Below are 23338 nucleotides of genomic sequence, written 5' to 3'. Positions count from 1 at the left end.
CTTTGTACTCTGGCCTCGAACCCTTTGTAATGAAGTGATTAGCGGTTAAGGTACTGGACCAGTAATCAGAACGTTGCCTGTTCAAACCCCACCACTGCCAGGTTACCACTGTTGGGCCCCTGAGCAAGGCCCTTAAGTCTCAATTGCTCAGATTGTATACTGTCACAATACTGTAAGTCGCTTTGTATAAACTGTAAGTAAATGTTACCAAAATAGGCGCAAATTCCCACAGACACTGAACCCTCCCCGTCTAAGCTCCTCCGTGTCTCCACAGGTTGCCACGCGTCCTGCCGTGCCTGCGCGGGTCCGGAGGCGTCGGACTGTGTGCGCTGTGTAAAGCCGGACGAGGTGCTGCAGCCCAACGACAAGCACGTGTCTCACGGCATGTGTCTGTCCGCCTGTCCGTCACGGCATTACCTGGACTCACAACTCATCTGCAGAGGCAAGTATGATTCCTACGTGTTCCTATTATCAGGGGCCCCAGAGTCACAGGGTCTCTATTCTAGAACAATAATAATACGCCCTCTTGAATTGTGTAAAGCCTGCCAGCACAGGCGAACGTCGAGCTTCCTCAGGGCTACCGTCAGTCCTCCATGTGGCTTGTTTGTGTGTGTTTGTGTTACAGATTAAATGTCAGTCTGAGGAAGTTCTAACACGTTTTTTTTTTCCAGTTCAGCAGCTTGCCCCAGGATCTCTCGGTCTGTATTCATGTTTGCGGTGCTCTACAGGGCTAAATGTGTTACCTTCAGGTGTAAAGGAAACAAAACCTGCGCACAAGCCTGAACGTTTACAAAATGCGTCATTATTTTACACACAAACGAGGACGAATCGCACAGAAACCAGGGATTAATGGTTTGTTTTATTTTGCTTTGGGTATGTGACAGAATCTGGTCTTTAGCAGTCACGTTGATGGAAGCGGTTGCCAGGTCTTAATACTGGCAAACCCACTACTGCTGGGATCTAGTAACCAGGGTTCCAGTATCAGTGGTGCCATCAGCTGGTCAGGCGTCCGCATGGACACGACTGGCTGCTTACTAGAGATGTACCGATCGGGGTTTTTGGCACCGATTCCGATCTCCGATCTCCTTTCAGGGATATCGGCCGATAGCCGATTCCGATCGGGGTAGGGGGTGATGGGGGGGATTTAACAGTAAATAAAGTACATCAAACAATTATTTTTTTACCCACAGGAGACATATTTCATTAGTCTAAATGACCACACACACACGCAGGTTTAATGTTATCCAGTTCAGTCTGAAAAAACCTTAAAAAGAGCCTCACAGTGAAGATAAACCGGAGCAGCGCGTGTGTGTGTGTGTGTGTTTGTACCTTTAAGAGAAATGATCTGTTCACTGTATCGCTTAAAGTGATTCACGAGTCGATTCATTTTTTGCGAAGTGTAAGTTTCTCTTCTCAGTTATCTCTCCGTGTTTACTGTTATTAATTAAATGTCGTGGTTTTAAATAAACACCAGCTACTACACAACATTCTGTGTGACTCTCTTACATTAAAAAGCTTCATTAACCTGCTATTACCACAGATCTGTAACCGAGTCAGACTCGTTCCGTCTAAGGAGCTAAAAGTTCAGCAGATGATCCTGAACTAACGAATTTGCTAATGAATAAACTTTTGCCTCCGATTGGCTCTGTAACGTTTTCTGTTCTCATCTACATCACAAGTAAGAACCGCTCACGATTGACCAAAGTGAACCAGGAGTTTATATAACGTGCTGATAGAATCGACTCAGATGTGACCGGGTTGAATTATCTTTTTAAAGTAAATATTACAATCAGCAAAATTACATCGTATGTACACAACGTTAATGATGTTATTTTAGGTCATGAAGAGCTTTCACTGTGGTTTCTGTACGATTGTTGACGAATTTTGATGTGATGGTTGGTGCTTTGTAGCTCAAAGTCTGGATCAATCCACTGAGCTGTTAACTTGGTCTTTATATATCACACGATCGGATCGGCTACTTTTAGGAAATATCGGCCGATCGCAGATAGCATATTTTGATTAAAAATCGGCCGATACCGATTCGTAGCCGATCGATCGTCCCATCTCTACTGCTTACTATTGCCTAGCTGTTTGAAGGTGCACTTGTCAGTGTGCCCTCAGTGCAGGTCCCAAACCTTAATAGAGATAGGAGGGTTGAGTCAAGAAGGGCATCCTGTGTAGACACTGCCAGGTCTGGTATTCGAACCAGATCCATTGTGGCGACCCGTGAAATAAAATAGCATTTTTGCAGGACGTCTTGCATCTTGATCAGTGGAATAATCGATTCTTTTTGACTGATAGAGATGATGATCGGGTCACAGCCCGTGTTTGAGGCCGGGAAGGTCGGACGGGGTCTGTTCCCACTGTCGCCGATATACTGAACGTGATATGCGTCGTCCAGGACTGAGCCGGGCGCATGTGCGAGTGGGTGGGGGTCACACGGAGCTCAGCGTGACTCTCCATGTGCAGTACGGCTCTTGTCAGGTGATAAGAAGTGGCAGCTGATTGGACGCGTTTCAGAAGGGGCATGTGGGTCGCCTCACAGCAAGAAGGTCCCGGGTTTGATTCCCTGGCTGGGCGGCAATGATCCTCTCTGTGTGGAGTTAGCATGTTCTCCTTGTGTCCGTGTGGGTTTCCTCAGGATGTTCCAGTTTCCTCTACAAGTCTAAAGACGGTCTGCGTCAGGTTCATTGGAGATACTAAACAGTGTGTGTGAGTGTGTGGACCCACTGCAACCCTGACCACATTAACGCAGTTGTAAAACAGACTTGTGAATGAATGAATGAATGAATGAACCTTTAGAATTTTTATCAGATTTGTTTTTTTTTAAGTTAGATGCAGTAAACTCTCAGACGTTTGATCAGAGCACATGAACATGCACGAGTAACCGATTTCCCCACGGCGCTCCACACCCAAATACTCTATATCTATGTGTAATTCATGCACCAGACTAAACAAACTCTTACTTATTCAAAACACTTTGCATGTTTTTCCTCACTCTGAGCTGTCGCAGTTCTCAGTAAATCCACCCGTCGCCGCTATGAATCAGCACCTCCCCGACTGATATACGGTTCTCATTTCCTCTCCGGCTCACATCATCAAAACGTGCAAAGATGAACGGTGGAAGCGCGGCGGGGCGGTTCATCAGAATTCACGTCGCATCCTTACACACAGCGGACGGTATTTAAAAGTCTGGCTTACCCTCTCGGGGGCATAAACTCTATTACACCTTTAGAGAGCATCTTTCTGTTGGCTTACAATACGAGGCTGGGAAATATATGAACGTCTGAAGCTAACCGTTCGCGTCACAAACACATTAATGTGTACTACATAGTGCACTAGATAGTGTGAAAGATAATAGATTTATGTTCCCTACATAGTGCACTAGATTGTAAATTAGAAAAAAAATTATGTTCCTTACTTAGTGCACTAGATAGTGAATTAGACAATTGGTTTGTTCCCTACACAGTGCACTAGATTGTATATTAAATCACGGATTTATGTTCCCTACATAGTGCACTAGATAGTGTATTAGATAATGCATTCATGTTCACTACATAGTGCACTAGTAAGTATAACTAGATGATGATTTGTGTTCCTTATATAGTGCACTAGATAGTGTATTAGACAATCGATTTATGTTCCCTACATAGTGCACTAGATTGTAAATTAGAAAAAAAATTATGTTCCTTACTTAGTGCACTAGATAGTGAATTAGACTATTGGTTTGTTCCCTACACAGTGCACTAGATTGTATATTAAATCACGGATTTATGTTCCCTACATAGTGCACTAGATAGTGTATTAGATAATGCATTCATGTTCACTACATAGTGCACTAGAAAGTATAACTAGATGAAGATTTATGTTCCCTACATAGTGCACTAGATAGTGTATTAGACAATTGATTTATGTTCCCTACATAGTGCACTAGATTGTAAATTAGAAAAAAAATTATGTTCCTTACTTAGTGCACTAGATAGCGAATTAGACAATTGATTTATGTTCCCTACACAGTGCACTAGATTGTATATCAGATCACAGATTTATGTTCCCTACATAGTGCACTAGATAGTGTATTAGATAATGCATTCATGTTCACTACATAGTGCACTAGAAAGTATAACTAGATGATGATTTGTGTTCCTTATATAGTGCATTACATAATTAATTATGTTCCCTACATAGTGCACTAGATTGTATATTCGATCATAGATTTATGTTCCCTACATAGTGCACTAAACAGTATATTAGACAATTGATTTATGTTCCCTACACAGTGCACTAGATTGTATATCAGATCACGGATTTATGTTCCCTACATAGTGCACTAGATAGTGTATTAGATAATGCATTCATGTTCACTACATAGTGCACTAGGAAGTATAACTAAATGATGATTTGTGTTCCTTATGTAGTGCATTACATAATTAATTATGTTCCCTACATAGTGCACTAGATTGTATATTCGATCATAGATTTATGTTCCCTACACAGTGCACTAGATTGTGTATCAGATCATGGATTTATGTTCCCTACATAGTGCACTAGATTGTATATTCGATCATAGATTTATGTTCCCTACACAGTGCGCTAGATTGTGTATCAGATCATGGATTTATGTTCCCTACATAGTGCACTAGATTGTGTATCAGATCGTGGATATATGTTCCCTACATAGTGCACTAGAATGTGTATCAGATCATGGATTTATGTTCCCTACACAGTGCGCTAGATTGTATATCAGATCACGGATTTAATACACGATCGGGAAAAAGTCTGCGTCGCCTGTGTGTGTGTGTGTGTGCGCGCGCTCTTGGCCGCTCGTTCTAGATTCCGGGAGATTTGATCTGACTTGCGGGCATCAGGGAGCCGCTGTGTATATGCGGGAGACTCCCGGAACTTCCGGGAGACTTGGGATGTCTGATGTTGTCGCTAAATACTGCCACTGCGACATCTGAAATGAGAAGCTAAGAAGGAATCATCGAGGCTCCTTTGATTCTTGCCCCCCATTAAATGTGCTATTTCATGTATTTTCTCTGGAACTGGAATTTCTCGGACCCTTTGCTGCGACACGTCAGATTATGAATCCCATTCACGTTCTTTAATTTCCTGTGAATAAAAACACGTTCTGTTTCTTTTGCAGAGTGTCATACCTCATGTTCCGGCTGCACCACAGAAAACGCCCACAGTTGCACCTCCTGTCCTCCACGCGCTGTCCTGCACGACGGGCAGTGTCTCGATCGCTGTCCTCACGGCTTTCACGTCGAGGACCAGACCTGCCGCGGTGAGTCTGAGCAGCGAGCGATTGATGTGAAGTGAATCGTCTAAGGCCGTATGTCATGTATGTGTCATTACATGAAGCAGGAATGGCGTGCGTTCCTTTTGTAGCACCCGGAGGGTTAAACAAGGTGCAGAACAGCATCAGAGCCTCTTTAATAAAGACAACAATAAAAAAAGGAGATGTTTTAGTTTAATACTGTTAGGCTGTATTAGGTGAGTGACGTTTGGTTTATAGATGCATCTGTTTGTGTAGCAGCACACAGATTCATACAGGCGAGCATCTTGCATACGCGTTTGTGTAGCTACACAAGTATAATCCTGGCCTAGGAATACACTAGCAGCCTTACCAGCTTTGCCAGATGTCAGTATTATTATAATTGTAGATGAAAAGTCTAGATATGGTAGAATTTTGGCTCTAGTGGTTACACTGTGGTACTGTGCATAGTGGATAGAGCTGTGTGTCATTAATTAAAAGGTTGTGGGTTTAAAACCCAACTTTGACATGCAGCCACTCATTGTCAGATGTCCACATGCTTTCGGCCACATAGATAGACCAGGTTTACCTTTATTAGCATTGGTAAACAATAAACTCACTCAAAAAACGCACCAGTAACACATTTTAATGTGCACATTTCTGGGCGAACACCAAATCTGTTTGTTTGTTCCTTCAGCCTGTCACCCGTCATGTAAGGAATGTTCCGGTCCCTCTCAAGCCGACTGCACAGCCTGTCCCCGCCACGCCAGCCTCCACAACGGTTACTGTCGCACCACTTGCCCTGAGGGACAGTACCTAAACGCTGTGGGCTTCTGTAACCGTGAGTAGATCAAATCCACCATTGGTAATGCATGTTGTACAATATGTTATATGTTTTATTTGTGTCTCCCACACATTTTAGACAGTGTAAATGGGGTTCAAAGGTTACATATGCTTCTTTTAAACTTGTATTTAAAGGTCAGTGAATGATTGGAACTCATATTTCTTGGTCCAAAAGTCCAACAGCTTATATATTATAGAAGTATAAGTAAAGCATCATTAAAATGGGTGTGACCATGATGGACAGATTGAAAAAACAGGCAACAAGTCAGTTTGCACCATCACCAAGCTACGATTGGTGAAAGGCTTGAGCTGCGTCCGGAATCGCATACTTACAGAGTACGTACTAGATTGGAGGAAGTATGCACTACTCGGCAGGTAAGAAAGTACATACTTTCAGTACAGAAGTGTGCAGTATGCACGCAACACCGCTACGTACTACATCCGCCATCTTACCAACGTCAAGTGATGCCGTAAGGACGTGATGACGTAATATCACCATAGTTACAGACTCATTACAAACCCCACTCGCCAAAATTTTGGATATTTATCGTCTTTTTGTTATTTGTTTGTCTTTAAAAAAATTTCTTTTATTTATCTTACTTATCTTACACTTGTAAACAGAGGACTCCGCGTCTTTCTTGTTTCTTATTCCGCTTTGAACGCCTACGCAGCTCCATTTGCATTATGGGATACGTACTTGCATACTCAAACATGGCTGCCAGGCCGCTCAGGTGGCGCAGCGGTAAAAAGAAACGCGCTGCAACCAGGGCTGGATTCTGAGAACGTGGTATCGAATCCAGCCTTGCTTTACCGGTTCGAAGCCGAGTGGCTATATGAGCAACGATTGGCCGGTTGCTCATGTGGGGGGTGGGACAAAGAACCGGATGTGGGTCTCTCTCTGTCAGAATGCGATTGCGTTCTCTGCCGGCTGATTGGAGGCGCTTACACAGAGATGGGAGAGGGTGCCCTTAGGGTGTGTCTCTCCGCATGCAACGCTAGTTGGCGCCAAACTCGTCAATGTGTGGGTGGCAAAGATGCATCTGGCTGCTGCTCGTGTTTCGGAGGGGATACGGGTTAGCTTCGATCACCTCCGTCAGGGCAGAGTTCGGCATAGACAGAGAGGAAGCACGATGCTAATTGAACAATTGGATGCGCTAAAAAAGGGGAGAAAAAGGGGTAAAAAAAAAAAAAAAAAAAAAAAAATCCGGGTACTTATCGCGTACCTCTTTATGTATACTACGTATTCGGACATACTAACCGCCCTCGCGTACTCGTTTCGCGTACTATTGAGTATGGAAGTATGCGATTCCGGACGCAGCTTTGGTCTGGCCAGTAGTCTCATACGATTGAAGATGAAGATGACGATCGATGAGCGTGTGTACGAGATGGCCAGAACAGAAAAGAAGCTACTGAAGACGTTAAGGCTTGCAAGATACATCACTTGGGCATGCATTTCCACCCCCCTTTTTTAAACTAAACTAGCGTCGCACTGACTCGTCTCTATACTTTTCTCTAAGGAATTGGCATCAGGCTTTAGAGGAAGTGGAAATATTGTGTGTAGCGCAGCTCTGCCTGCACTTCTGGAGTAAATTAAATTTGGAGTGATCTTGTCGCAAGGTGACCTTGCTAGATTAGAACTTTGGTAAACAACAGAAAGGGAGGTGGGTTTAATAATTTAAAGGACGCGGTCTGGTGGGTTTATGCGCCATAAAATCTGTTATTCTTTTCACAGCTTGTGCACAACCTGGTTGATTTTTAACCCGTGTGTCCAGAGTGCTAAAAAGTTCTGTGTTTAAGCCTGACTGTAATACGATCAAATAAGTGTAACATTTGACTAGCCTGTCTGGTAAGTCACATAATCTTTATCTCGTTCATGGATTACATATAAAGATTTACACCGATCAGCCAAAACATTATGACCACTATGACTCAAAATGTGCATCTCAGCGCCTGTTTTAAGACCAGGCAGGGATATTAAAAATTGTGTTGCCCCCGACTGGTCATCGTGTGTCCAAGACATGAAGTCCTCATGATTTCCGAGGACACAAAGGCTATGGTCTCCGCTACAGACCAACAGAAGGGCGTGTCCATGTCACAACACACAATTCATTGACCCCTTCTGAGTCTCCTTTTAGCTCCCACATTATCACCAGCGCTGAAAATATCACTCACTTTATTACATTATGCAGTAAATAACCCAGCTCAGACAGGCCTGGATCTTTTTAGGACCAGTGGATCAGAAAATAGCTGCAAATCTCATGGAGGAAGATGACAACCACTGAGCGTGTGTACGAGACGGCCAGAACAGAAAAGGAGCCACTGAAGTGCGTTAAGTCTCACAAGTTAGGTTACTTTAGATGTGTGACAGCTTTGAAGGACGTTGTTATGACAGGAATGTCTGGAGGTGGACCTCTCTGTGTGCTCACAGTGTCGCTCTGTTTAAGATCGACCCTTCATGTTTTGTTTTAGACTGTAATGCGGCCACATCAGCGGTATCAGTGGCTGCGCAGTCGCCTTCTCTTCACTTATCAGATAAGAACGGAGGAAATAAGACAAGATTCAAAGGCCGTTTGTTCACCGAGCACCTTTTGTGCTCCGCTAAGGGCGCCTTGTGTGACAGCGCTTCCAGACTCTGGTTTCTCACCCTTGAATTAATCAGGGTTCAGATCCGTCTGCGCTTGTCCCGCGTTATGTGACAGGCCGCTAATTCCAGCAGCATTCAATGCATGTTTTGTCTTCCTGTCTTTTTTTCTCCTTGTCAGAGTGCCAGGAGGGCTGCCAGAGGTGCACGGCCGACCTGCTGCAGGGCTCCGGGACCGTGTGCTTGTGGTGTAAAGGGTCACGCATGCTCCTGCTGGGGGATCGCTGCGTGGAAGACTGTCCGCACGGACACTACAGATACCACGGAGCCTGCAAGAGTGAGCAAAGCACGGTTACTGATATGATTATTGGTAGATACGTAGATTTAAAGCAATGCTCAGATTGCCCCCCCCCAGTATAGCTAATCATGTCTGTAGTGGGGTCCATGGTATAATGCTGCACCACCCAAGCGCCACTGCCAGTTGTAATAAATGTCAGAGACCTTAAACAGAGTGTCCGTTTTAGGGGTCGCATAATAGTACCAGCATAATTCCAACAAAAGGGAAACAGATATGACTGAATAGGGGGGGGGGGGGGGGGTGTTTAAATAGAACAATCTTGGCACAATGTGGCCAAAAAGGACAACTGTGACATTACGTTGTGTAAGCGATTGAGGGTTAAGGGCCTTGCTCAGGGGTCCAACAGTGGCAGCCTGGCAGTGGTGGGGCGTGAACCAGCAACCTTTTGGCCTTTATTAGTCCAGTAGCTTAACCACTAGGCTACAACTACCTGGTAAGATAGAATTAAGTGAACAGCCATAAAGAATGGGATAAAAATCACAAGCCCAATGCGCCACACCCCATAGGAAACAACATCACGGTTTTGCCGCTTCTCATGTAAATGCGCCCTGATAGGCTGAACTCTTTCGGAAAAGACTCTCTATAGAGATCGGAACATGACTGCTGTATTTGTGCAGTAAAGACCGACCTGAGCCCGGCATCACAGTTTTAAAAGAAAGAACAGGCTTCTAACAGAGGAGCTGGCAAGTCTGTGCAGAAGCAACCGTGAATAATAGAAACACTTCCACCTGGAGCGTATTAACACTCATCAAGCTGTCATGACTGTTGCTTAGGAGGAACCTGGAGTGAACAGCCTCACTGAAGTGGGTTCGAGTGTGACACCTTTTTCTGTGATTTTCCAGAATGTCATGCTTCCTGTGCCGAATGCAGTGGGGAGGGACCTCTGTCCTGTACTTCCTGTGTAGCCCCGGGTGTGCTGGCCCCATCCGGTACGTGCGTGTCTCGATGCCCTATAGGATACTACGCTGACGGAAACGGAGTGTGTCGCAGTATGTACTCTTTAGATCTGTACTTGTGTATATTGTATCGTACTGGAATGTAGCCCGAAGTACATTACATTGTGTGTGTGTGTGTGTGTGTTACAGTGTGCGACCGACAGTGTCTGAGCTGTGAAATGCCGGGCGTGTGTACGTCCTGCCAGGACCCGGCGAAGGTTCTGTTGTTCGGCGAGTGCCAGTATGAAACCTGTGCCCAGCAGTACTATCTCAACACCAGCACCCACACCTGCAGAGGTGAGATCACCGACACTATTTCGAACCCCCGAACATCTTGTAAATGGCAAGCTGTAGCTTAGTGGTTCAGGTGCTGGACTAGTAATCAGAAGGATGCTGGTTCAAGTCCCACCACTGCCAGATTGCTGCTGTTGGGCCCTTGAGCAAGGCCCTTAACCCTCAATTGCTCAAACTGTATACTGTAGCTGTACTGTAAGTCGCTTTGGATAAACGCGTCTGCTAAATGCCAAAAATTTAAATGTAAATGTTGTAAAACAATAGGCATTATTATAAAGTTGCCCCCCTTCCCATCCCCTGTTAATACTCTCTTAAGAGGCTTAACTCTTTTGGAAAATACTTTATATAGAGATTGGAACATGACTGCAGTATTTGTGTAGCCTGGCATCTGAGCCTGGCATCACGATTCCAAAAGAAAAACAGGCTTCTAACAAAGGAGCTGGCAAGTCTGTGCAGAAGAAACCATGATTAATAGAAACACTTCCACCTGGAGCGTATTAACACTCATTGAGTTGTCGTGACTGTCACTTAAGAGGAACTGACATGTCAATCATGCGCCTATATTGCCCCCTCTGCCGGTCATAAATGGCAAGGCAGGAGGACATTATTCTGTATTCGAGTCCCGCCGATTAGCCGAGCTCCACGGCAGGTGGGCTCCGCTCGCCAATTTCAATTGTAATTCCATCACACATCAGCAAGTATCATTTAACGAACCCTTTTCTACACCAGCGCATTATGCTACATTAGTCTGTACGCTGCGCGATTGTGTGTAATGCGTCTTGAGCCCGTAATGAGCATTATGGGTAGAAATTCAGCTCTTTCATTAGTGAAAATGTGTTGCGAACGCTTTCTGTTGTTAGTCTGGTCGGAGAGGGATGCTTTAATGAGCCTCTCTCCTGTTTGACCTCTTCAGTTCAAAGTCTGGATTAGGAGAAAGCAGAAGAAGGAAAGATTAAAGCAGGAGAAAGATAAATACGTGCCTGCGTAGATTAGAGACGCGGTGGGAGAGAAATAGAAACATTCATTTATTTAATCAGTGTCTGCTTTACCACCGCAATATCCTGGTCAGGGTCATGGTGGGGGCGATTCGTTGGAAGAAAGGCAGGAAACACCCCAGACAGGTCGCCAGTCCATCACAGGGCAGATGTCTAGTAGCTCCAGTTGGACTTGTGGGAGGAAAACTCCATGACCCAGGGGAATCGAACCCAGGTCCTTCTTACTGCACCACCGTGCTACCCTGAAACGTTAGCACTGGTTTCCAGCAGATCTGCAATGCAGTTAAAAATGCGTCCCTTGTCAGATTTCATCAGCAAGTTATGATGATGGACAGCAAGGGGTCGATTTTTAATCCAGAATTCACTGTTTTGAAAGTATTGCATGCCTTATTGTTAGTGTTCGTGTATCTTTTGTTGCAATGCCTTCTGGGAGGTTCTGCAGCCACCAGTGTGCTTGTTGTGTAAACTTAAAAGACTAAAACAGATCTGAACAGAACAGATAGCAGCAGGAATTCCCCCAGGGGCACATTTACCCCGGGAAGTCAATGAAACTGCTTTCAACTGGCAATTTCATTTAAAAGAACCGAACGTGTTTTGAATAAGTCGACTGCATCCAGTCATCGATTATTTTATTAGCTACACCTTCCATACAGATATTTACAACTTTTTGAAGATGCAGCTACTCATTACAGCATGTCTGCTGCTCTGTAGACTGTCACCCAAACCCAGCACACACCCCCACACACACAAACTCTCCCGTAAACCATTTATCATGTAAAAGTGATCCCCCGACTGATCAGATGATGTTTGGGTGACGGATCATGATCACTTTCAGCACTGCAGTGACCCCAGCATGGTTATAACAGGTAGTGTGAGTTGTCCTTACGCTATGACCAGTGATAAAAGACTGGAAGAAAAGGAATATACACTATATATAAATATACACTAAATACAAATATACACTATATATAACTGTGAATATACACTATATATAAATATACACTAAATACAAATATACACTATATATAAATATACACTAAATACAAATATACACTATATATAACTGTGAATATACACTATATATAAATATACACTATATATCATTATACACTAATATATGAATATACACAATATACTACCATACAATAAACATGATTATACACCATATATGATTATACACTATATATCATCATACAATACATATGGATATATGATTATACACTATATATCATCATACAATACATATGGATATATGATTATACACTATATATCATCACACAATACATATGGATATATGATTATACACTATATATCATCATACAATACATATGGATATATGATTATACACTATATATCATCATACAATACATATGGATATATGATTATACACTATATATCATCATACAATACATATGGATATATGATTATACACTATATATCATCATACAATACATATGGATATATGATTATACACTATATATCATCACACAATACATATGGATATATGATTATACACTATATATCATCATACAATACATATGGATATATGATTATACACTATATATCATCACACAATACATATGGATATATGATTATACACTATATATCATCACACAATACATATGGATATATGATTATACACTATATATCATCACACAATACATATGGATATATGATTATACACTATATATCATCACACAATACATATGGATATATGATTATACACTATATATCATCACACAATACATATGGATATATGATTATACACTATATATCATCATACAATACATATGGATATATGATTATACACTATATATCATCATACAATACATATGGATATATGATTATACACTATACGTATATCATCATACAATACATATGGATATATGATTATACACTATATATCATCACACAATACATATGGATATATGATTATACACTATATATCATCATACAATACATATGGATATATGATTATACACTATATATCATCACACAATACATATGGATATATGATTATACACTATATATCATCATACAATACATATGGATATATGATTATACACTATATATCATCATACAATACATATGGATATATGATTATACACTATATATCATCATACAATACATATGGATATATGATTATACACTATATATCATCATACAATACATATGGATATATGATTATACACTATATATCATCATACAATACATATGGATATATGATTATACACTATATATCATCACACAATACATATGGATATATGATTATACACTATATATCATCATACAATACATATGGATATATGATTATACACTATATATCATCATACAATACATATGGATATATGATTATACACTATATATCATCATACAATACATATGGATATATGATTATACACTATATATCATCACACAATACATATGGATATATGATTATACACTATATATCATCATACAATACATATGGATATATGATTATACACTATATATCATCATACAATACATATGGATATATGATTATACACTATATATCATCACACAATACATATGGATATATGATTATACACTATATATCATCATACAATACATATGGATATATGATTATACACTATATATCATCATACAATACATATGGATATATGATTATACACTATATATCATCACACAATACATATGGATATATGATTATACACTATATATCATCATACAATACATATGGATATATGATTATACACTATATATTACTATACAATACATATGAATATGTGATTATACAGTTTATATTACCATACAAAATATATGAACATATGAATATACACTATATATTACCATACAATACATAAGAATATATGAATATACACTATATATGATTTTACATTATATATTAACAAACAATACATACAAAAAATATGAATGCATTACTATACACTATATATGAATATACACTGTATATTACCATATAACATGTATGCATATACGAATATACACTGTATACAAACATATGAACATACACGATATAATAACATACAATACAAACAAGTATATGAATTTACACTGTATATGAATGAATGTACACTATATAGTGACTCATGCTCAATAAATAAAAAATGAGGACGGAACAAAAGAAAATCGATCTAAATTAGAAAATAATACAGTGGATACATGCTGTTCTGGTTGTTATGGTTTTCATTTCTGGCCTCTCTGGTAACGGCTGCTGACTGGGTATCAGGAGGAGAGATAAGCTGTGTGTTGAATACTAACATTCTTGATTTCATTCCAAGCCAAACTGGCCCACATCAATAAGATTAACCCGCTGTGAGGGGAAAGAAAATCAAGACCGGAGTCGATTTCTGGGCAAACCAAGACTAACTGGACTATAGAGATCCGGTGTGGCAATTCTGAGAGACTGACAAGTCGAGCATGGAGGCGCTCCAGCTGCTGGCACGGGGCCCTGATCTCTTTCCTATCAGTCTCGTCTCTGTGTCTGTATGTCTGTCCGTCTGTCCGTCCGTTCATCAGACTGGCTGGCTGGTTGTCCGATCTGACGCCTCTTTTTCTGTGTGTTTCAGAGTGTGACTGGAGCTGTAACGCATGCCGAGGCCCGTCGCGTAGTGACTGTCTGCAGTGTATGGAAGGTCACGTCCTACAGAACGGAGTGTGCGTCCAGGTCTGCTCTCCAGGGTCCTACCAGGACGGCGAGAGATGCCTCAGTCAGTGCCTGACTACATAATTCCCTTCTATAATATGTTAATGTTAATATGCTTAGCATTCAGTATTTTTTTCATTTAATACATTAATACATTAGGATTCATGGGGCGAAGGTCAGGGCTCTGTCCTGGCCACTGGGCGCCTAGACATTTCAGTCCTGACCTTGGCAAATAGAAAATGCTGTTTCATTTATGCTAACTAGACTAACCAGGCTGTTCTGTCTCTCTCCTCAAGGTTGTGATGATCACTGCGAACGGTGCGACGGACCTGGCCGGTGTCTTCGGTGCCAGGAGCGCTACGCCGTCCTGAACGGTCAGTGTGTGTCCAAGTGCGGTAACCATTACGTCCTCGATTCTGCTGCACGTCAGTGTGTCGGTGAGTAATTCACATTTTAATCAGACTCAAACATCTGCATTTGTGTTAAATAACCATCAAATCCACTCTAAAGCTCCAAGTGTTTCTGTGTTTAGCTGTTTTGTTCTCACTGTTTCACTTTTAAACTTGTGTTCCAGCTCGGGGTTCTGAGAAATTGTGAGAATCTGCTTTTAAAAAGAGTCTAAAACGCCTGTCGTTAAAAATAAAGCTAAACGTGGTTTAATGTACTAAAAGAAGGACACAGGAGCATAATGAAATTCCTCACTCACTGTTTTAATACAATGTCACGTTAAGCGACGATTTTACCGCGTCGTATCAAACAGTTCGTCTCATTGGAGTTGCTTTGAAAAGGTCAAAGTTCAATCAGGTGAACCTTGAGCGCTGCTTGTCATGCGAATGCACCCTGATAGGCTCAAGTCTTTCGGAAAACACTCTCCATAGAGATTGGAACATGACTGCAGGAGTTTTGCAGTAAATATTAATCCAAGCCAGGCAAATCTGTGCAGAAGAAACCGTGATGAATAGAAACACTTCCACTTGGAGCGTATTAATGCTAAGCAGCACGCCCTATCAAAGCTGAGATGTGGGTTTGAATCTCAGCAGGTGGCCGCACAGACATGATTGGAAAATCTGAGGATTGAAAGGGGGGTGGCTACAGCACCACAATAAGTTAGCCCCTTGTTCAGTGTGTATTCCTGCCTTGTGCCTATTGCTGTAAATTACACTACTAGTGGGATCTAGGGTTCGAATCCTCAGCAGTGCAGTCAGTAATGCTCATCGGGGCCGTACTCTTTCACCTGACCTGACTTCTTCGCATTTTTTATTTCCCTAAGCATGTCCTTCTGATTGCGCGGAGTGCGCGAACGTGGAAAAATGCAGCGTCTGCGCTCAGAAGACGTTCCTCAAGAACGGACAGTGCACGCCAGACTGCGGTCGCGGCCACTACGCCGACACGAAGACCAGAGAATGCCGAGGTAACGTTTCCCCATCTCAATAGCGCCTGCACTGTGCACGGTATTTCGGTACGTCGATTATCACCACGTGCCTCTTTTTCAACCTCCAGCAAACACTCACGCTCCGACGCTCCACGTCAACGGCTCGTTCCTGGTCTCCGTCGGCGGAGTGAGCCAGCTGGACCCGGCGCTTCTGTCGGTCAAAGATTCGGACAGCCAGTCTCAGAGCTTGGTACTCCAGCTGTTGCAGCCCCCCACTAACGGCCACCTGACGGTGCTCGAGGACGGACGAGAGAGAGCGCTCGGCAGGGACGACACGTTCAGCCTGGCACAAGTGAAGAACAGAGCCGTGCGCTTCGTTCACTCCACGGAGCAGAGCAAGTAAGCGTGGGGGACGTTTTACAGTTTAGTTTGCTATTTTTATTTATGCATTTTCTCCACCAGTAGATTTGTATGTGAGGCCAGTCTCACGCATGGAGAGTCACACACCGACCCCAGCGTTCCTCCACCTCTGTACAGGCACCTCGGCTACTAACCAGGGTCCTTACACAGCATGTAAGCGTGTTAGTCTGGTCTTTTCCGACCCAGCAGACTTTAGTTGCCAATTTTTTCGTGCCCGCTAGGGGGCGCCCAGCCGACCAGTAGCACAAGTGAGATTTGAACTTTAACTTAATTTGAGCATTAACTTAAAAATAATGTTGAATATTTTTCAGAGACGGCCAGTTCATCCTGAGGGCGGCCGATCCGCAGCTGTTCTCCCAACCACAGACTGTCAATGTAAAGGCTGTATCACGACAGGTACGTACACACACACACACACACACACACACACTGTGGTTATGGTATTTTTAGTTAACCTGTTCTGGTTTACTGGAATTTGGCTTGTGGCTCGCTGGTGGATTGAGTAGCTGTTAGAGTTGCACGTGGTGGATTGAGTAGCTGGCAGGGATGCACCTGGTGGATTGAGTAGCTGGCAGAGTTGCACCTGGTGGATTGAGTATCTAACAGGGATGCACCTGGTGGATTGAGTAGCTGGCAGAGTTGCACCTGGTGGATTGAGTAGCTGGTGGCTTGAATAGCTGGCAGAGTTGCACCTGGTGGATTGAATAGCTGGCAGAGTTGCACCTGGTGGATTGAGTAGCTGGCAGAGTTGCACCTGGTGGATTGAGTATATAACAGGGATGCACCTGGTGGATTGAGTAGCTGGCAGAGTTGCACCTGGTGGATTGAGTAGCTGAAAGAGTTGCACCTGGTGGATTGAGTAGCTGGCAGGGTTGCATCTGGTGGATTGAGTAGCTGGCAGGGATGCAACTGCTGGATTGAGTAGCTGGCAGAGTTGCACCTGGTGGCTTGAATAGCTGAAAGAGTTGCACCTGGTGGATTGAGTATCTAACAGGGATGCACCTGGTGGATTGAGTAGCTGGCAGAGTTGCACCTGGTGGATTGAGTAGCTGGTGGCTTGAATAGCTGGCAGAGTTGCACCTGGTGGATTGAATAGCTGGCAGAGTTGCACCTGGTGGATTGAGTAGCTGGCAGAGTTGCACCTGGTGGATTGAGTATCTAACAGGGATGCACCTGGTGGATTGAGTAGCTGGCAGAGTTGCACCTGGTGGATTGAGTAGCTGAAAGAGTTGCACCTGGTGGATTGAGTAGCTGGCAGGGTTGCATCTGGTGGATTGAGTAGCTGGCAGGGATGCAACTGCTGGATTGAGTAGCTGGCAGAGTTGCACCTGGTGGCTTGAATAGCTGAAAGAGTTGCACCTGGTGGATTGAGTATCTAACAGGGATGCACCTGGTGGATTGAGTAGCTGGCAGAGTTGCACCTGGTGGATTGAGTAGCTGGTGGCTTGAATAGCTGGCAGAGTTGCACCTGGTGGATTGAATAGCTGGCAGAGTTGCACCTGGTGGATTGAGTAGCTGGCAGAGTTGCACCTGGTGGATTGAGTATCTAACAGGGATGCACCTGGTGGATTGAGTAGCTGGCAGAGTTGCACCTGGTGGATTGAGTAGCTGAAAGAGTTGCACCTGGTGGATTGAGTAGCTGGCAGGGTTGCATCTGGTGGATTGAGTAGCTGGCAGGGATGCAACTGCTGGATTGAGTAGCTGGCAGAGTTGCACCTGGTGGCTTGAATAGCTGAAAGAGTTGCACCTGGTGGATTGAGTAGCTGGCAGGGTTGCATCTGGTGGATTGAGTAGCTGGCAGGGATGCAACTGCTGGATTGAGTAGCTGGCAGAGTTGCACCTGGTGGCTTGAATAGCTGAAAGAGTTGCACCTGGTGGATTGAGTATCTAACAGGGATGCACCTGGTGGATTGAGTAGCTGGCAGAGTTGCACCTGGTGGATTGAGTAGCTGGTGGCTTGAATAGCTGGCAGAGTTGCACCTGGTGGATTGAATAGCTGGCAGAGTTGCACCTGGTGGATTGAGTAGCTGGCAGAGTTGCACCTGGTGGATTGAGTATCTAACAGGGATGCACCTGGTGGATTGAGTAGCTGGCAGAGTTGCACCTGGTGGATTGAGTAGCTGGCAGAGTTGCACCTGGTGGATTGAGTATCTAACAGGGATGCACCTGGTGGATTGAGTAGCTGGCAGAGTTGCACCTGGTGGATTGAGTAGCTGAAAGAGTTGCACCTGGTGGATTGAGTAGCTGGCAGGGTTGCATCTGGTGGATTGAGTAGCTGGCAGGGATGCAACTGCTGGATTGAGTAGCTGGCAGAGTTGCACCTGGTGGCTTGAATAGCTGAAAGAGTTGCACCTGGTGGATTGAGTAGCTGGCAGGGATGCAACTGCTGGATTGAGTAGCTGGCAGAGTTGCACCTGGTGGCTTGAATAGCTGAAAGAGTTGCACCTGGTGGATTGAGTAGCTGGCAGGGTTGCATCTGGTGGATTGAGTAGCTGGCAGAGTATCACCTGGTGGCTTGAATAGCTGGTAGAGTATCACCTGGTGGATTGAGTAGCTTTCAGAGTATCACCTGGTGGCTTGAATAGCTGGTAGAGTATCACCTGGTGGATTGAGTAGCTTTCAGAGTATCACCTGGTGGCTTGAATAGCTGGTAGAGTATCACCTGGTGGCTTGAGTAGCTTTCAGAGTATCACCTGGTGGCTTGAGTAGCTGTCAGAGTATCACCTGGTGGATTGAATAGCTGGCAGAGTTGTACCTGGTGGATTGAGTATATAACAGGGATGCACCTGGTGGATTGAGTAGCTGGCAGAGTATCACCTGGTGGCTTGAATAGCTGGTAGAGTTGCACCTGATGGATTGAGTAGCTGGCAGAGATTTTTTTTATCATGATTTCTGGTGACTGCATTGTGTGCAGTGCAGGGCCTGTTTTGGTCTGCAGTTTAGTGTCTTTTCTAGTCTCCAGTCCAGGGCTGTAGCTTATATATGGGTTTGGGGTTTGGCATTTTCACTAGTGGTCTCAGACTTTTGACCCTCGTTATATGTTTACTCTTTGAAGTTTGAGCTGCTTTGAAGTATCAACACCTTTTCAGTGGAGAATTCACACACTGGTGATAAAGCCTCGTTTCGCCTGCAGCAAATCTTCACACTTCGTCCCACCCTAAAGTTTTCGACCGTCTTTCACGTTAGCGCTTTCAGTTCTCCTCGCCTGTGTTTAAGGAAACGTCTCCAGGCCGTTTTAATTAGCTCTTATCTACTTTCAGTCTCTGGCTGTGAAATGTGGAACCCCTCTGGGTGGTCCTGTGTGACTCAGAGATCAAACCAGGCAGAAAGAGAGATTAGCAGCCTTGTACTTAGAGCAAACCCCCATGATTCCTTGTTCTCTTAGGTTTTTTTTCCAGCCCGGGTGTTGCTTGTTCAGATGTATGGGACGGGCGAAGGGGTTGAAGCGCTTGTTACACACTTAATCTTGTAAAAACTGTGAATGCTTTATACAAACACAACTGTTCTCACCCACTGACCACAACTGTTCTCACTCACTGACCTTAAAACAGTCTAAAATAGTAAATCAGGGTTATTTTTCATGTACGGGTGGTATTTATGGGGGCACGTAACACAACCCCTTCCAGACGAATGACAGAAACCTACAGAACAACAGGTGTAATAAATCAATTATATTAAGGAAATTTAGGGAAGGTCCTTTCCCGTTCCAGCATGACTGTGCACCTGTACACAAAGCGAGTCCTGACCTTAGCCCCCTTCGAACAGCTCTGGAAAGAACCACATGACAACATCAACCCAGCCAATCATCTTTTGACTGAATGGGCACAAATTTCCACAGACATACTTCAAAGTCTTGAAACAGGATGTGGGCTCGACAGACATGGGGCTCGATTAGGACACAAGAGCAGGTTTATTTACAGTGCTTAACAAACGTAAAGCAGATATATCCAAGTACTCAAGGTCAAGATACAAGCCAATGTCAGACGATGGGCAAACAGATTAAAGTAGACACCGTCCAGGGTGTTACTGTGTGCCTTGCGCCCATTGAAAAGCTGGGATAGGCTCTAGCACCCCCGCGTGACCCTAATTGGATAAGCGGTTAAGAAAGTGAGTGAGTGAACGAGTGAGTTTCTAGTTCCCCCCACGTGACCCACTTCGTTGCGCTTGGTCCCTGGTTACAACGGTTAGCCAAATAGGGTCCAGGTGACACAATTGGCTAATACCTGCAGCAGACAAAATTGGCCTCCAGTCTGCTGGGTTGGAAAGACCTGGGGTGTAAGGACCTTGGTCGCCCAGGGCGCCTGTACAGCAAGTGATCGGGGCGTGGCTCTTTGTACGCGAAGCCGACCTCATGTGCAAATCTACCGAAGTAGATGGGGGAATAAGAAGGGATTGATGGACTGCACATACATCTCCAAAGAGGGAGTCAGGCGAATATACACCCTCACTGGACACCATTGGGGTCCCCAGCAGTGGATTGGCTATGCCAAATTGGGAGGAAAAAGGGGACTTGGACTTTGCACTGGGACTTGGAAACTTGAATGAAGTATGGGTCACTTGGCACTGGAAACAACCACTAAATGTGGATCAATGGTTTACACACATTACACACCTAATAAGGCATTAATACACAAATGACCTCACACAGAGTGAACCCAGAACTTCAGCTGGACAGTGCTGGCTCACATTAGCCAGTAGCTACAAACAACCCCAAAATACCCAAACCTAAAGTTGCTTTCTAGTGTGAATAACAATAAAAAGGATGCCAATGCTAATTCGCTAATGTTAATGAACCATTCCTTTCCCCACAGCCACCCTTGGTCGTCACAAACCAACCTCTTTACATAGAGCCTGGTGAAGCAGTCGTCCTCACGAGGTCGGTCCTCCGCATCGAGGACCACGACAATCCCCAAGACGTCCTCCTAATGGTCCTGGAACCTCCCCAGCACGGTCGCCTGAGTCGGGTCCACGGAGACGGCCGGGTGTCCCATTTCAAGCTGGAAGAGCTGGCCCGGGAGCAGCTGCAGTACGTTCACGGCGGCGGCAGCGAAGAGCAGGACAGACTGCTCCTGCAGATCAACGACGGCCACAGCTACCAGAACGTCCTGGTCCACGTCAGCGTCGCTCAGCGGGTGAGCAGACGTCTTTCTGTTTTGAGCTCGAGCTCGACTTAAAACCTGAGTACCATGAAGGTGTCTGTCTGCACCGCCTCCTTGGCAGCACGACCATCCTGAAGGCTTTCCAGCGTACACAATGATGATGTCACATCCTAAACGTGCCTCAGATGACACATGCTTGACAGACCTCTAATACATCCTCACAATGATGCTATCAGCACTTCTTACTCGCTTACATTCTGTCAGCATCTTCGACAAGACCAGACGTGTGCCGCCCTCAGTCCCGGTGATGTCTAGACTGAGAGGAGCGTTTCACTTTGCTTCCTTTGTTTGCATTTTCCTTCTCCAGGCTCTAGGGATCGCCCCGTGTATCACCTCTTTTCATTCACATGAGGCTCTGGCTGTTCTGCTTACCTTACCACTGCTACTGTGACCACCGTGCACTTGCGGTGAACCAAGAGCAAAACATTTATTATGCGAAAGCCACTTAATGCATTATATTTTCCCAATAAAAGTGAGTTATTTATAATATAATAATATTTAGAATAGTATTATATTATACATTAAAATAATATTAAATTATATTGTTATATTATTATTTTTAATAAAATATATACATTATTAGAAGTAGTAGTATTATATAATTTATGTATGTATTTATTTAGTATAGAAATATGTATTAATTTATATCATTTATATTTTTATTTATATAGCACCTTTTATACAGCAGCAGATATATAACTTTTTAAATAAAATAATAAATTATATACATTATAAATTATAAATATTATATTATAAAATATTATATTCAGTTATATTGGTATATTATATTATTATTTCAATATCATATAAATTATTATTTTTAGTAGTATTATATAATTTATATGTTTATTTATAGAGCATCTACTTATTTATATATTTATATATAATTTATATATATTTATATATCAGATAGAACAATTCAAATAAAAGAACAAATTATATTATAATATTAATATATTCTAAAATATATTGTTTTGGTATATTATATTATTATATTATAATAATATATTCATTATTATTTTTAGTAGTAATCCAGAATTTATACATTATTTTATATAGCAGATATAACTTTTCAAATAAAAGAATAAAGCACAATACAAATATTATTAGATTATAAAATATTATATTATATTATATTGTTATATTATATTATAATAATATATAAATTATTATTTGTAGTAGTATTATGTAGTTTATATATTTCTTTTTCATTTAAATAGCAGATATAACTTTTTAAATAAAAGAATTAATTATATTATAAATATTATTAGATTATAAAATATATTACACTGGTATATTATATTATTATATTATAATAATAAATAGATTATTGTTTGTAGTAGTATTATATAATTTTAATAGCAGATAGAACAATTCAAATAAAATCGAATAAAAAGACCAGAAAGAAATGCTTGATTAATATTAATTAAATGAATGAATGAATAAATGAAAGAATGAAAGAATACACTGTAAAT

General features: G+C 42.7%; 1 protein-coding gene across 1 annotated transcript in view; it reads left to right on the top strand.

Annotated features, from left to right (window-relative positions):
- Positions 1-23338, top strand: part of fras1 (Fraser extracellular matrix complex subunit 1) — a 119526-nt gene that overhangs the window by 56392 nt on the left and 39796 nt on the right. Inside the window, exons 18-29 of the mRNA XM_063017944.1 lie at positions 275-442; positions 5147-5287; positions 5955-6098; positions 8863-9018; positions 9882-10028; positions 10125-10271; positions 14836-14976; positions 15209-15349; positions 16183-16323; positions 16413-16683; positions 17016-17100; positions 21516-21836. Of these exons, the coding sequence (XP_062874014.1) occupies positions 275-442; positions 5147-5287; positions 5955-6098; positions 8863-9018; positions 9882-10028; positions 10125-10271; positions 14836-14976; positions 15209-15349; positions 16183-16323; positions 16413-16683; positions 17016-17100; positions 21516-21836 (2003 nt within the window). The remainder of the gene's footprint in view (positions 1-274; positions 443-5146; positions 5288-5954; positions 6099-8862; positions 9019-9881; positions 10029-10124; positions 10272-14835; positions 14977-15208; positions 15350-16182; positions 16324-16412; positions 16684-17015; positions 17101-21515; positions 21837-23338) is intronic.

This window comes from Trichomycterus rosablanca, chromosome 21 (genome assembly GCF_030014385.1).
Source record: "Trichomycterus rosablanca isolate fTriRos1 chromosome 21, fTriRos1.hap1, whole genome shotgun sequence".
Taxonomy (NCBI): Eukaryota; Metazoa; Chordata; class Actinopteri; order Siluriformes; family Trichomycteridae; genus Trichomycterus; species Trichomycterus rosablanca.
Note: the sequence above shows the minus strand (reverse complement) of the source record. Positions and strands in the feature narration are given on the sequence as shown.